The sequence below is a fragment of the Streptopelia decaocto genome (assembly GCF_964273445.1).
Source record: "Streptopelia decaocto genome assembly, chromosome: 1".
In the NCBI taxonomy this organism is placed as follows: Eukaryota; Metazoa; Chordata; class Aves; order Columbiformes; family Columbidae; genus Streptopelia; species Streptopelia decaocto.
Genome location: NC_138663.1, coordinates 43,325,248 through 43,339,309, shown reverse-complemented (window position 1 = coordinate 43,339,309; position 14,062 = coordinate 43,325,248). Strand labels below are relative to the sequence as shown.

The window sequence follows — 14,062 nt, the reverse complement described above, 5'->3', positions numbered from 1 at the left end:
GGCTCTATACAGTGAGCCACTTTTAATAACCGTTATCCTTAGGAAAAAAAAAAAATTCCTTCTCAGAAGCTTTTTTTTTTTGTTTACCTGTGTGAAGCACCACTTGTGGTTCTCTGGGAAAGCTGGTAAAGATCCAACAGATTTCATAAGCACTGTTGCTCTGGTCTCTACAGTATATTAAGCAAGATGAATCAATACAGTTGTCTTTACTAAAGAAAGATAAATCCCTACTGGGCTCTCAGCTTTCATTCCATATGCTGAAAAGACTAAACAAGTTGATTTTTGTTTTATTAGATCCAACACTGAAGAACCTTTCCCAAGAAATCATAGAACTGCTCAAGAAGTTAGTTGGACTGGAGGCTTTTTCACTTGCCTTCTCTGCTGTGCAGAAACAGGCCAACCAGAAAAGAGTGATGAGGAAAAAGCAGAGGGCTCTGCAGGTAAGATTCTCCTTTCTCTTTTGGGAAAAAGAAATAGGGTTTCTCTAAAGCCCCGAGAGCTGAGCAGGAAGGTGAGTTTGGGGAAGAACATCATCCTGAATTGGGAGTGTTCCATTATCATTTCTGAACCTCTAAGATCAGACTCTTGGGAGGTTTTGGCTGAGCGATGCTTTCCTGCTTCTGGAGAGAGTGGTAAAGTTGGGCAGAGCAGCCAGAAAGAACCCAGCTTTCATGAGCCTAAGCAAACCCATGTGTTGTCTTACCAGCCACCAGTTTCTTAGGAAGCACATGATGCTGGAGCAAGTTCAGAGAGGGCAACAAAGCTGGTAAGGGGCCTGGAGCACAAGTCTGATGAGGAGCAGCTGAGGGAACTGGGGCTGTTTATCCTGGAGAAAAGAAGGCTGAGGGGAGACCTTATTGCTGTCTGCAGCACCTGAAAGGAGGTTGTAGCATGGAGGGTGTTGGTCTTTTCTCTAAAGGAGCACATGAAACAGCCTCAAGTATCACCAGGGGAGGTTTAGATTGGCTATTAGGAAAAACCTCTTCACTCAGAGAGCTGTGAAGCACTGGAACAGGCTGCCCAGGGAAGTGGTTGAGTCACCATCTCTGGAGGTGTTTAGAAGACGTGTAGACATGGCTCTTAGGGACGTGGTTGAGTGGTGGACTTGGCAGTGTTAACGGTTGGCCTTGATAACCTTAAAGATCTTTTCCAACCAAAACAATTCTATGGTTGTGTGATTCTCTGGTGTTTACAGGGAGAGCTGTTGGTTGTAACTAAACATATGTATTGTTTTTCACTAGACTGTGGCAAACCCTGACATTGCTGCAAGGAGGAAGCTGAAGAGGCATAAGAATAAAGCAGAAACCAGGAAGAGAAAAATAGAATTCTTGCGCCCTGCATACAAGGCCAAGAGACCTCGAAGTCATGCACTGAAAGATTTAGCAATGGTGGAATGAAAAGGCTTTTCCTTCCTGGAGGATTAATTTATAAAAAGTAATTTCAAGCTAAAGAACTAATTACTGTTTAAAAAAAAAACCCACATATTTTAATTGTATTTATTAGTATTTTTAATGTCCTTTTTTCATCTAGGATCTTAAATAAAAGCTTTTCATTTTTTTTCCAAGCCTGTATATTTACCAGAGCATGTACAGTTAAATGGACAATGCCTGATCTTTTTTTTTTTTTAGTAAATTTTACTTCATTTTTAATGATGGGTTATATGGTGACTGCATTCATGCCTGTGAACCGTGGCTCTTGGAGAGAAAACAATCAGCCTCCTGACTTTCGTTTGTCTTTCAGCTTCTACAGCTACACTGAGCAACGTAACTGTCCTTTCTGGCTGAGCTGAGTGTAGGAATAACACCCCAGCAAGGTGGAAGTTAATTCAAATTACAGCCCTGGCCCACCAGGGTGGGAGGTGGCTATTAAAGACATTTGTTTTCCTTTCAGAAAACCAAAGCTACATTACCAGCTAGAGGTAGGATACTTGTCTCTGTTGTACCTCATTTTAACAGCATATCGATACTGAGGATTCTTAAGTATAACAACAACATCAATCTAAGGAAACCTTTTTAAGTGTTCAGCTTTGTGGCTGTTAGAACCAGCAGGAGTTGGACTTATTTCTGTGAGCAAGCAACCTCCAGCAAGCAACACCTAGGAATACAGCTGACAGTTCCAGATTTTATTAGTGTTTTAATTGCACAAATATAGTAGCCACTCAAAACCGTCAAGGGTGCAGGGAAGGGGCACAGGGAGGAACAAAACAAAAAAAAGCCCACTTTCCTGGCCAGTAAGACTTTCATACAAATTAACATAAGTACATCTTTTAAACAGAAAGAAAGAAATGGAATATTATAATGTACACAGACGTTCACGTGGTTCAGTTTCGCAATTCAAGGGAGGCGTCCACATTGCAGGAGTCAAATCTGTCCTATTTACAAGTATTTGTGGCTTGAAAACACTTGCCTGCAGAAAGGGGGATGTTGGATATCGCTGAAACTTCTTTGCAGTGGCCACCTTTGTATCACTGCCTGCTCTTCAGGGCCTCCACCAACCTAGGAAAAAGAGTTAAGTCATTTCCATTATATTGAGAGACTTGAGAAGAAAGAGGAACTTTTGTCTTTTATCAGACAAGACTTTTCACAGATCCAACCTTAAAAAAAAAAAAACAACAAGATAAAGACAGTATTCTAATGGGAGTGTTACCATTCCATTGCTTCATCAAGTCCTGTGCCTTTAGTTGCAGATGTTTTGAATATCTGCCATTTTCGGTCCTTCAAAGCCGGTAAGCCAAGTGCGTTTGCCATTTCTGTGGGAGTCATGGCCTGTTCCATGTCCTGTTTATTTGCAAACACCACCAAAATGGCTTTCTTCAACTCTTCTTCCTAAAAAAATAAAAAAAAGGGGGGGGGAATCATGCAGGTTGTTGCAGAGAATTTCACTGATAAGCTGGGAAAACCAATAGAATGAAAAGAAACTTCGGCAGCTCTCATACTGATTTTCAGTTTGCTGATGTTCATTGTTTAGAAAATTCCTCAGAGAGCAAATGGTGTTTAATTTCAATTCCAGCATGATATCACACAGAAGCAATTCCAAAACATGGCCAGTTACACCCCCTTATGCCAGGAAACGAGCTGATATATGAAACAACGCATAGCAAAAAGCTTGCAGAAATTTTGATGACCAAAAGTTTTGCTCAAGTCATCATCTTACTCATATTACCCTGTTCTACAGATGTTCTTCAGCTTCAAAACATGGTAGGATACTAATTACTGTGAATCCTTCAGGGCCTGATTTTGCCACCACTGAAGTACTGAGCAGCCACCCTTGCTGACAGATACGTTTTCAAATGACCTAAAGGCTGCGTGTAAGTCACCTCCTGCCCAGACAATGCTGCACAACACTGAAATATTGGCAGTGTATTTAGTGCTTTTCGGTCAGGAGCGTTGCAGAGTCCTCTCCTGAGTGTTGAAGTTCCGCAAGTGGAGCTCCATCTAATTCACTGAATCAAATTTCACGTTAACTCAAAAAAAAAAGTTTTAATGTCTCAATTTCCATTCTACTGATACCATTATCATCCTTGTTTTCTTACCTCTAACATAGCAACGAGCTCTGATTTTGAGGTGCCAATCCTGTCTCGATCGCAGCTGTCCACTACATAAATGACTGCATCTGTATTTGAATAATAACACCGCCAATAGGGCCTGCAGAAGGAAGAGAAGTTTCAGTCATATAATTTGCAATTCTAGCTGTCTTTTTTAACTAGATAATGAAACCCAGATTACCCAGAGGAAGCAAAAACTGTCTCTGGGGTGAAAAGCCCCAGGAAGCAAGTAGAAGACAGATACCTTCAAGAGGCTACAAAAAGGAACAGACAGTACAAATACTCTCAATAGCAGAAAGGAAAATAATCAGCTTGAAAACAAAGAAAGGACAGAAGTGCTGAGGACAGATTTATTTGGCAATCAGCCTGCATGACATCAGGGGTCCATAACTGAGTGAGGGAGGAGTAAAGCAAGTTTAAACACACAAGCTTCTGCCATAGGTAATCATTGTGGTCACCAAAGAAGGACAAACACAGAAATCGTAAATGACTAATTCATATAGGCAAGTAATTACCAAGGACCAAACCACCTTTTTCACAATTATCTTACTGAAACTAAAATGGGAAGGATCCTGCATCTTACTAACTGCACCATACTTAATAACTAACTACACTGCACCTTACTATCTACCCTTTCAAAAAGGAATCACAAAAAGATCATTCAGGGGTACTAAAGAGATCACTACAAAACTTGTAAAGCTTGCTAAAAGAACAATTATTATACCTAAATTCAACTTCCTAGCTTTACATCCTTAAGGATGCTTAAATATTTTGGGGGTTTACATCACTCACTTCCCTTTCTCAGAATGCTACACAATCACCTACTACACAAGTAAACCTGTTTTTCAAAGCAAAATTCTATACCAGTATAAAATAACATACACTTTTTCCAATCTGTAGTCCAAACCAGGTTTTACTAACTGAATTCTGTCACATGAAAATGCTCTCCTGATGATGGGCTGTTTTTAAAACTTAAGCAGTTTTCAGAAGTGCCAGCTATGAGACTGCCAAGAACTTATTAGCACTTTTTAGAGAAATGTAATTATATATTTTGATTTCAAGAGATCTATTACCTTATGCTTGTCTGTCCTCCCAAGTCCCAAACTTGAAACTTCAGATTCTTGTATGTCACTGTCTCAACATTGAAGCCAATGGCTGAAACAAAGTTGAACAATTTGACTGTTGGTGAGTTTTCTTTATTTTTCTGAAGAACATTATAGCACTTAGTTTAACATTTTCAGGTCTGAAAATTCTCAGTGGCTACATAATGAAGCTCATGCCCTTTGTGAAGTTGCCCCAACAAACATTTACAGCTCAAAATAATGTGTTGATTTTGTTCTTTGAACAATAAAAACACACTGTAAACACATTGCAGAGATTTATAACAAATGCCAAGGTTGTTAAAAACAGAAGCACGTCTAAAATCACCAAAAGAAACAGAACAAGGGCTAAAAGAATGGCCTGTTTTGATAACCTAGTACACAAAATTATAGAGGATTGCTTATTTCAATAAGCAAAACGCCAGGGCAAAAGGCTTGTGGCACAGGGAACTGCTGCCTTCTAAAAGGTAAAAAGGACCTGACCAAATCAGGTTATCGTGGCCATTCAGGAGGAACCCAAGAGACACAACAGCCAAGTGTCCCATGTCCTTTGTGTCACACAGAGCAATCCAAGCCAGACCACTGCTGCACACCCTTTTAGGTGTTTGTAATAGGCAGGTACAGCTGCACTAATGCTAATACAATTGGTGAAATCAGTTACAATTTTTTAAGTATCATCTACTCCCATGAGACCTCCCACAGAGTTTTGTTACACTTTCAACATAAAGTTAAACCATCTGATTTCTTCTTCTCTGTGTTAAAACAGAAGTGTTTATATAACAAACTGAAGACCCTTCTCAAAAACAATTTAAAAAGGTACAATTCACTGACACCATCCTATTTACTTTGTTTTTTGTACAATAACAATGATCTCTAGAATTCACATTATAGCTATTTTTGGAAACTAAATACTTACATCGTCAACAGTTACCATTTACTGAACGTTTATCTATCAAGAAAAGCCTTCCAAAGCATGGTAACAAGCTTAAGGTCAAATACTTTTTGCATTCAGCAGAGCAGCATAAAATATTCCTTTATGCAGTACTTGTATAGCACACTGTAATACTGTTCTCCAAGGAAGTTCTTAAACAGAACAGTGCGAAGTTCCTAAAGCATAAGGTTCTTTTGTCTAAGAAGGAAGCATGTGGCAAGTTCAGCTAAAGTTTATGTGTCAGAGTTGCCGGCAAATCAACCATTTTCACTAAGGGACTGATCGCTTACTTGGAATGGTGGTAACAACTTCTCCAACTTGCAACCTGTAGAGAATGGTTGTTTTTCCTGCTCCGTCCAGCCCCAGGATAAGAATCCTCATCTCTCGAGTTCCAAACAAACTGGAAAAAATGGTGGAGAAAAAGCCCCCTACAAAAAACAGAACACAAAGGCTTTTCAGTGCCAGCTGGCAATACGGAGAATACGGAAAGGCAGACAGATCAACCTCATCTCTTACTGAGCAACAAGATGTTTCTTCTCTCCAGTGAAAACAGACAAGTTCAGGTTGTCACCCAGACATCTGTGTGCTGAACCGCATTGTATTTTCATGGTTTTATGCTGGTATTTTATGGTAGCTCGATCCAACCAAATCACGTTGCTGCAGCATCAAGCTTCCTCATTGTGGTTAGGATTTTTTTTTCCTTTTCTCTCATTTGCCAAAATCTAAGCCAACTTCTTTTTTGTTTGTGATTGGACTATCTTTTCGATCCAAGAGACTATACAAGGGCACACTGAAGCCTGAAATAACTCTTTCTGATGTTTATGGTCTCCCTCTCACAGGACCACCCACTTATTTTTTACTTAAAATGAAGTATAAATCAGTAGGTGTGTGTTAAATCACCATCCATTACAGACTATGAAGCTGCACTTTGGTAAGTACGTTAATGCTACAGAGAAGTCTAGGAGCCCATTTTAAATGCCCTTTTGAAAAACAAACAAAAGAAGTGCCTTGCCACAACATCTCATTTATTCTTTAAATGTGTGCAAGAGTACTTGTGGCCAGACTAATAACTGATTTGTGCCTATTAGGTGTTTAAGTGTAGAAAGAATACCAATGTTCTAAGCCAGTAACAATCACATTTTTCCAATTATTTTATATAACAAACACATCTAATGATAATTTTGTAAATCTAACTAATCCTTGTAAAAACCAAACAAGCTAGAATCACATTTGATAAATATACAAGTAAAGAGGCAAATGCAGAGAAGATCTGCAACCAAAATCTTACTGAAAGGGGTTCCAATAAAAATTACTCCCTGTGTTTGCCTTTCTCAGCATCTGTGATGCCTCTCCAGGGAAAGGAGGAAGCAATGGGCTCCGAAGGAATTCAAACTGATAACAGGTTTTACACATCTTCTAAGCCCATCCCATCACAGAAGCCACACACACTACAGACCCAAAACCAAAGAGAAGGTATAAGGGACCATCTGTTGCCAGTTTGCATAGTGCTGTTTACTGTGACACAGGCAAATAACCTTGACAGAACTCAGCTGCAAAAGGTATTTAAATATAAGCACTTCAAGAAGAAGGCTGCTATGTGATCCATGGAACTCTAAGAGACAGTAACTCTTTCCTGTCAGTTACTAACAGATACCTCTCATTCCCTCTCTCTATATCCTGCTATGTTTTTCCCACACTAAAGCTCTGCTCAAATATCATCTGTAATAGGACAGGTTTGTGTTGATCACTTAACTCCCAGATACTTCTTAGTATTCCCTGTGCTTTATTTACTATTCTACATCACAGAATGTCAGAGATTGGAGGGGACATTGAAAGATCATTTAGTCCAATCCCGCTGCCGGAGCAGGAACACCTAGATGAGGTTACACAGGAAGGTGCCCAGGCGGGTTTTGAATGTCTCCAGCGAAGGAGACTCCGCAACCCCACTGGGCAGCCTGTTCCAGTGCTCTGTCACCCTCACTGAGAAGAAGTTTCTTCTCAAATTTAAATGCAACCTCCTGTGTTCCAGTTTATACTCACTGCCCCTTTTATTATCGTTGGTTGTCACCGAGAAGAGCCTGGCTCCATCCTTGTGAAACTCACCCTTTATATATTTATAAACATCAATTATAAACATAGATATTATTTATAAACATAACCTTTTCTTCCAATTAATTCCTTTCTAGCACCCAGTTACGCCCCTGCCTAATCCAGCCCGGTCTCAGGAGCCCGTCGCGGCCTCTGACCACACGCCGGCGCTGCTCATACGATTCGCCATGGCACGGGGGTAACGAACCGCTGCAAACGCTGCTCCTGCCCCAGGACCGCCCAGCGCCGGGAACCCGCCCGCCCAGAGGGACCGAGCTCGGAGCTCCGGTTGAGGGCGGGCGGGCAGCGGCCGGGCCCGGCGCTCACCTTCCCCCGCCGCCCGGCTGAGCTGGCGCTCAGGCCGCGGCCGCTCCCCTCATCCCGCCTCGCACAGCACCGACCCGCTCGGCTGCCCCGTTGGCGCCACTCCCGCCCGCCCCATGTTTCCCTCCCCCGTCTCAACGGGCCCCGCGCCAGCCCCGTTGCCCCCCTCACGCCGCCGCGGTGCCCGTGCCCGGCGCTGAGGCCGCCGGGGCCGCCGCCCGCTCCTCACCCATGTCGAGCCGCTACGCCGCGCCGCGGCCACACCGCCCGGCCCCGGTCCGCTTCGCTGGCCCCGCCGAGGCGCCGCCGCCCGCAGGCTCCACGTCGAACGCCGCGGCGAGTAAACGAGGCGCTTCCTCCCCCGCCCCCTCCGCGGCCTCGCCGTTTCGACACGGAGCAGGGACAGCGCGCTCCCGCCCGCCCGCCCTCGGCGGGGAAGGCAAGGGCCGAGCGCGGAGCTCCCCTTGCCCGCCCTGTGCGGACACACCCGGCGGGAACCAGAAAGGGAGAAAGGAGTTAAAAAAAATAATAAAAAAAAAAAAACACAGGACGGGGAGCAAAAGTGGCGAATCTGCGGCGCCGGAAGCGCGGGGCTGCGGGGAGGGACGGTGTTCGGCTCGGCGCGTGCCTCGGGCAGGGGCGGTGCTTCCTGCCTCGCGCCCCCGGCCCGGGGCTCTCGCTTTTTTGTCCCCCGCTGCTCTGCCCTGGTGAGACCGCATCTGGAATATTGTGTCCGGTTCTGGGCCCCTCAGCTCAAGAAGGACAGGGAACTGCTGGAGAGAGTCCAGCACCGGGCAACAAAGATGATGAAGGGAGTGGAACACCTCCCTTATGAGGAAAGGCTGAGGAATCTGGGTCTCTTTATCTTGGAGAAAAGGAGACTGAGGGCTGACCTCATTCATGTTTATAAATATGTGAAGGATGAGTGTCACAAGGGTGGAGCCAGGCTCTTCTTGGTGACAAACAATGATAGGACAGGGGGTAATGGGTACAAACTGGAACACAGGAGGTTCCATTTACATTTTAGAAGAGACTTTTCTCAGTGAGGGTGACAGAACACTGGAACAGGCTGCCCAGGGGGGTTGTGCAGTCTCCTTCTCTGGAGACATTCAAAACCCGCCTGGACGCCTTCCTGTGTAACCTCATCTGGGTGTTCCTGCTCCAGCGGGTGAATTGGACGAGATGATCTATCGAGGTCCCTTCCAACCCCTGACATTCTGTGATTCTGTGACCAGCCCACGCTGCTGCTGGTAACGCCACACGCCGCCACCTGCACGCTGGCAACAGCAGCTGCAGCGGCTCCTGCACTGAGGCCGCAGCAGCCTGGGGCTGAGCCTGCAGAACCAGTGAAGGGGAGGGAACAGCCCTGGTTCCTGCACTCAGCTACTAGAAGGATACAGACCACAGAAGGATAAAGTCATGGTGAACCTGTTACCAAAATTCCACACAAGGACCAGCTGGTTACCATAATGATCTTGTCCTAAAAATCAGTGAAATTCTGCTGGCTCAGGGCAATTCAAAGTTATGTTCTTGAATTTAATGAGAAACTCCGTAGGTGATTTCCTGGTTTTCACTGAGATGGTGGAGAAACAAGAAAAAAAAAAAAAAAAAAAGAGAATCAATAAAGCCCAACTATGCAAACCATTAATATCCAACTGCTCCTATGGAACAGCTAATAACCATCATCTGAATGCAAGGCTATCATCATGCCTGAAGATAATGTAACTAATGTAATCAGTTTGTGCAGATGAATAGGTATAAAATAGTAAAAAAAATGTGAAATACTAAGTAATGAAAACACAGGGTAGACAGAATATACAAGGCATACATAGAGAATTCAGCTTTAAGATCAGACTGTAATAAGTGAGAAATCCAACAGCTCATGTCAATAGTGGTTAGACTGGTTTTTGTGCAGTTTTTTGTTTTTGTTGTTTTTCGTCTGTTTGGGTTTTGTTTTGGTTGTGTTTGTTTTTACATAAAAAATATTCATATCTCCTTGTCTCTTAAGAGAACAATCTGCAAGTACAGAACCAATCTACCACACGGGCATGTTGTCTCCCTCCTCATGCATTTTATTGTCTTTATGTTCCTGTTCCAGCAAGAACAGTACAAAACACTACTCCCCCAAGCCCTAAGAACCAAACCTAGGGCTGTCACCTTCCATGACTTTCCCCATATTTCTTTTTTCCTCTTATCTAGACTTGCCTGAAGAGAAATAGCTCATACTTCTGTCATCTGAAACAAAGGCAGGACAAACCATTCACAGTGGAAAACTATCACCTTTCACACAGCATCCACACCTGTGTGATCAGAGTCTGCAAGTGCTGAAACTTGAACCCCATGTTTTCATTAAACCTGTGTGCAAAGCAGGAACAGCATAAACAGACAAAAACCTTTCCGTTTTCTCTGGAAGCAACCATAAGTGTCATATCATCACAATTGCAGAACTTATTTTCTTTCCTTTATGTCCTCCATTAGAATTCTTTCTTGCTTGAAATTTTACATTAATCGTAACTCAGTTAAAAACAATCCTTTATTTTTCCTGTCGAGTTGAGAGCAGTAGGAAAGAATACACAAAACTGATCCATAGGGGTAAGAAGAAAAAAAAAAAAGTAACAAAATATTTTTGACATTATTTAGAAAATGTATGATCTACAAAATCTGATGATCCAGAAAGCCTGCTCTAGCACATTGCTTCAAGAGGCACGGAACACGTATCAGAGTCTTTTAGGTCCTTGATAACCGTAGCAGTCCACGGATACGTCTAACAAGAGCTTGAATGAAGGTGTATCGTGACCGAACCTTGGAATACAACCCTTCAATGTCCAGAAGCTTCTTCTGCAGAGATTCACCAAAGCTGTTTGCGGCTTCAATCTGAAGCTGAGAAACAAGAGATTTGTTGCAATCAATTATATCAAAGCTTCTCTTTCTGGAATCAGCTTATCCATCATCAACTACCTGTCAACCCTTTTACCATGATTTGTTCTCTAAACCACTTTCAAAAGGACATTTTTTCCTGACTCCTCTGATCAGTACTAGTTACATTCTTCCCTTACATTTCTCTGTCTAAATCACATAACAGATAGCCTTTCTACAGAGGTTTTTGGGTGACTCAGCATTTAAAGATTACCCAAATATTACCACTTTAAAACCCCTCCAGGTTTTAGGGATTGAACTGTCTTACATAATTCAGCTTCTTCATTTATAGTCATACAAACACTAGTTCCAATTAAAATTTTGCTTTAAGGACTGTTTAGAAATCAGAGTCCATGTGCACAGACAATATTTTTTTTTTCATTAATACATATGTAAAAAGTCACTGAAAAAATTCATTATATTCCAAATATTTTAGCAAGATGTTACTGTATATTTTACTTTTGAACAAATTACATAAAAGACAGATGCCTCATCATAAAAAAACACAATAGCTCTTATCATTTTAGATGTTATAAACGTACTTGAGACTGCACAGGTTTTTGAGAACAGTTTTTTTCCTGCACAAACAGCAGTAGAAATGTCAGTGGGATTTATTAATAATGATCATTTTTTCTGCCACCTCTGCATCAAATTTACACAAACTACTAAATCACAGTGTAAGCAGAAATTACTTCATTGCTAGAATTCACATTTTATAGTCTCCTCAGTTTCTGTCACCCTTTTCGATCTCATTTCTCTGCAGCTGACCTAGACTGAACAGCTACAGCATCACAGAAAACCGGGAATCCTGCCCTCCTATTGCAACTCTTTCAAGGATAACTGACATTTTCAGAAAACTGTTATTTAAAATACATACCATTTGACTGGTTTACAAGAGAAAATTATCAATATTTTTGTAATTCTAGCTCATTTTTAGTATATTTTTTATATTAAGGCTTGAAAATACGTGTGCAGCAGCACAACCGCTACCTGCTTCGCAAAACTTCCCCCCAAAATTTGCAACATTTAATTCATCCTAAATTAAGTTATAACCTGTTGGTGTTACCACAGGTTGTTCAGAGGTGCAACAACTACAGTCAGACCACTCTCAATCGCTCTGATAACCAAGCACATTCTGTACTTTTCAACACGCTGTCACCATCTCACCTGCTCTATATCATGCTGGCTCACTCGATTCAGTCCAATACTGAAATCCAAGCTGGGATCTGAACCAAAGGAATCTAGTGATAGAAAATGAGATGTTAAAATTACATTGGCTGCTCTACACTATCTTCTCCACATATAGTTATAAAATGAGGTTAAAACACAGTGTTTTCAAATGGGTTGGCAAACTTGCGGATTAGAAATGACGCTAATTTTTTTACTTAGATGATTTAGAGAAAATAACTTAAGAGCCATAAATAATTTCGATCACACAACATGGCACTTCAAACAAAAACCTCCTCAGATCACATCTTGTCTGATGTCCTTATGGAAATTTTTTTTTTAAACCAAATTTCACACTGAAAATCTTCTGATGAATCAATGGTGCCTACAATTCTAAAAATACTTTTAAAACCACCAATATTCATTTTAATTCTTAATTTCATCTTATTGTATTAAAATATTTTCCTATAAATTGCTTTGACTCATTGATCTGATTTATTATTTTAACTTCTCTTGGTTTGAACTACAGAAATTTTTAAAATTACTGTCCTTTGGAGGTTATATATAATAGACAAAACGCCACAATCTGACTCAACAATATTTGTATTGCCAATTCTCCAGTGGAAAATCCAAAGTTTGGCCAATTCCAAACAAAATCTGTTTTAAAATACAAACGGCAAAATATTACTAGTAGCAAATTGGTTTTAAAGTTAACCATCAGTAGTTATTCAAAAGCACTTTGGTGTTTGAGAAATTTTACCTTGCAGCCTCCCTTTCTTAAATGACATCCTGGAGGACAGCAGTGGGTCTTGGGAGTCAGCAGGTGTACAGTGCAGTAGATAGTGTTCCAGATGACGCCAAAGAATGAAGAGACATGTTTCTATAATATCTGCAGACACATCTAAGTGAAGGAGTCTAACTTTGTTGTCTTTAGATTATACATTTACTATGTGAGCATATTTGCACTTGGAAGCAGCTGAAGATGTTCGCTCAGCCATCTGTCCCCTCTTCTCAGAAGCTCCTCACCCCACTGCTGTGGCCTGGGAAGAGGTCACTTGCGCTCCCGACCTGCTCCAGCACATTGCAATGGGTAAGTCTGCAAGAGCCCATTGTCCCAAAGTAGGTTTCAGAGAAAAATTTGATCCACTGCAGACAATTATTTTGTGCATGACTAATTAGTTCCATAGAATTACTGGTGTTTCTGAGATTGGGTTTATGCAAGGTTGACTGTGAGACTGGAAATACCAGCTGTTCAGATAGGCACCTCAAAATTATTTTTCGCAACATTTCTTCCATGACCCTTGTACGTAAGTGAATGTTTAGTGGGTCTGGATACTCAATTGAAGAGCTGAGCTGTAATAACTCCTCCATTGTAACATTGCAGAAAGTCTTAGCAGGGTCTCCATAATGGGAACTACTAACTTGGAAATACTTACATTCTGATAACAGCAGAACAATACTGAAAATTAAATTAGTAAGAGGGTATTTCACATTTCCTTTTTGCAAAAAGGGTTGTTAAAGTGGTCAGAAATCTATGTAAAAAGAACCTGTTCCTACTTCTCTGTTTTTCTGGAGAATCACCTTGAGGGTCATTTCCATTTTAGAAGGATACAAGAACAGAGAGAAAGCAGCTTGGCTCGGTTGTTTATCAGTTTCACCAGGCGTCGCCTTGCCAAAACATATTTTTGGGAAGTGGAGATTTTGTCCACTCCAGCTGGCATAACTGACTGACACAGCTGCGAAAAGGAGAAACAAGATTGTAGCAAATGACAGAGCACCAAAAGAAAAAAGCAAATAAAATTACTTAGAAATATCTAGAGCTTCCTTGTCAGCTACTATTTCTTCAAAACTGTGCTCTATATTTTGAATTTGCATAACCTTTCTGGCCAAAAAAAACGGAGAAGTGAAATGTATCCTCAAGCAACTATAATGAAAATTGCAACATTTACAAAGTTAAACCAAATATTTTCCCCCAAGTCCTAAGTCCTCATT

The 14,062-nt window shown here is 41.5% G+C and overlaps 3 protein-coding genes across 3 annotated transcripts in view; 1 reads left to right on the top strand and 2 right to left on the bottom strand.

Moving 5' to 3' along the window:
- UTP20 (UTP20 small subunit processome component) overlaps window positions 1-1,959 on the top strand; it is a 66,474-nt gene extending 64,515 nt beyond the window's left edge. Inside the window, exons 61-62 of the mRNA XM_082068696.1 lie at window positions 295-440; window positions 1,242-1,959. Coding sequence (XP_081924822.1) covers window positions 295-440; window positions 1,242-1,397 — 302 coding nt within the window. The 3' untranslated portion in view covers window positions 1,398-1,959. The remainder of the gene's footprint in view (window positions 1-294; window positions 441-1,241) is intronic.
- A 148-nt stretch (window positions 1,960-2,107) lies between these two features.
- Window positions 2,108-8,371, bottom strand: ARL1 (ARF like GTPase 1). Its single transcript, XM_082068707.1, has 6 exons — window positions 8,217-8,371; window positions 5,866-6,003; window positions 4,618-4,699; window positions 3,533-3,644; window positions 2,647-2,825; window positions 2,108-2,495 (listed from the first exon to the last, which is right to left on the bottom strand). Exons 1-6 carry the CDS (start codon window positions 8,218-8,220, stop codon window positions 2,465-2,467), a joined length of 546 nt encoding a protein of 181 aa, XP_081924833.1. The 5' UTR covers window positions 8,221-8,371; the 3' UTR covers window positions 2,108-2,464.
- A 2,131-nt stretch (window positions 8,372-10,502) lies between these two features.
- The window catches only part of NUP205 (nucleoporin 205), a 49,932-nt gene continuing 46,372 nt past the window's right edge, over window positions 10,503-14,062 (bottom strand). The window contains exons 40-43 of the mRNA XM_082074160.1: window positions 13,683-13,806; window positions 12,831-12,959; window positions 12,071-12,144; window positions 10,503-10,867 (exon numbers count right to left, since the gene is read on the bottom strand). Of these exons, the coding sequence (XP_081930286.1) occupies window positions 10,715-10,867; window positions 12,071-12,144; window positions 12,831-12,959; window positions 13,683-13,806 (480 nt within the window). The 3' untranslated portion in view covers window positions 10,503-10,714. The remainder of the gene's footprint in view (window positions 10,868-12,070; window positions 12,145-12,830; window positions 12,960-13,682; window positions 13,807-14,062) is intronic.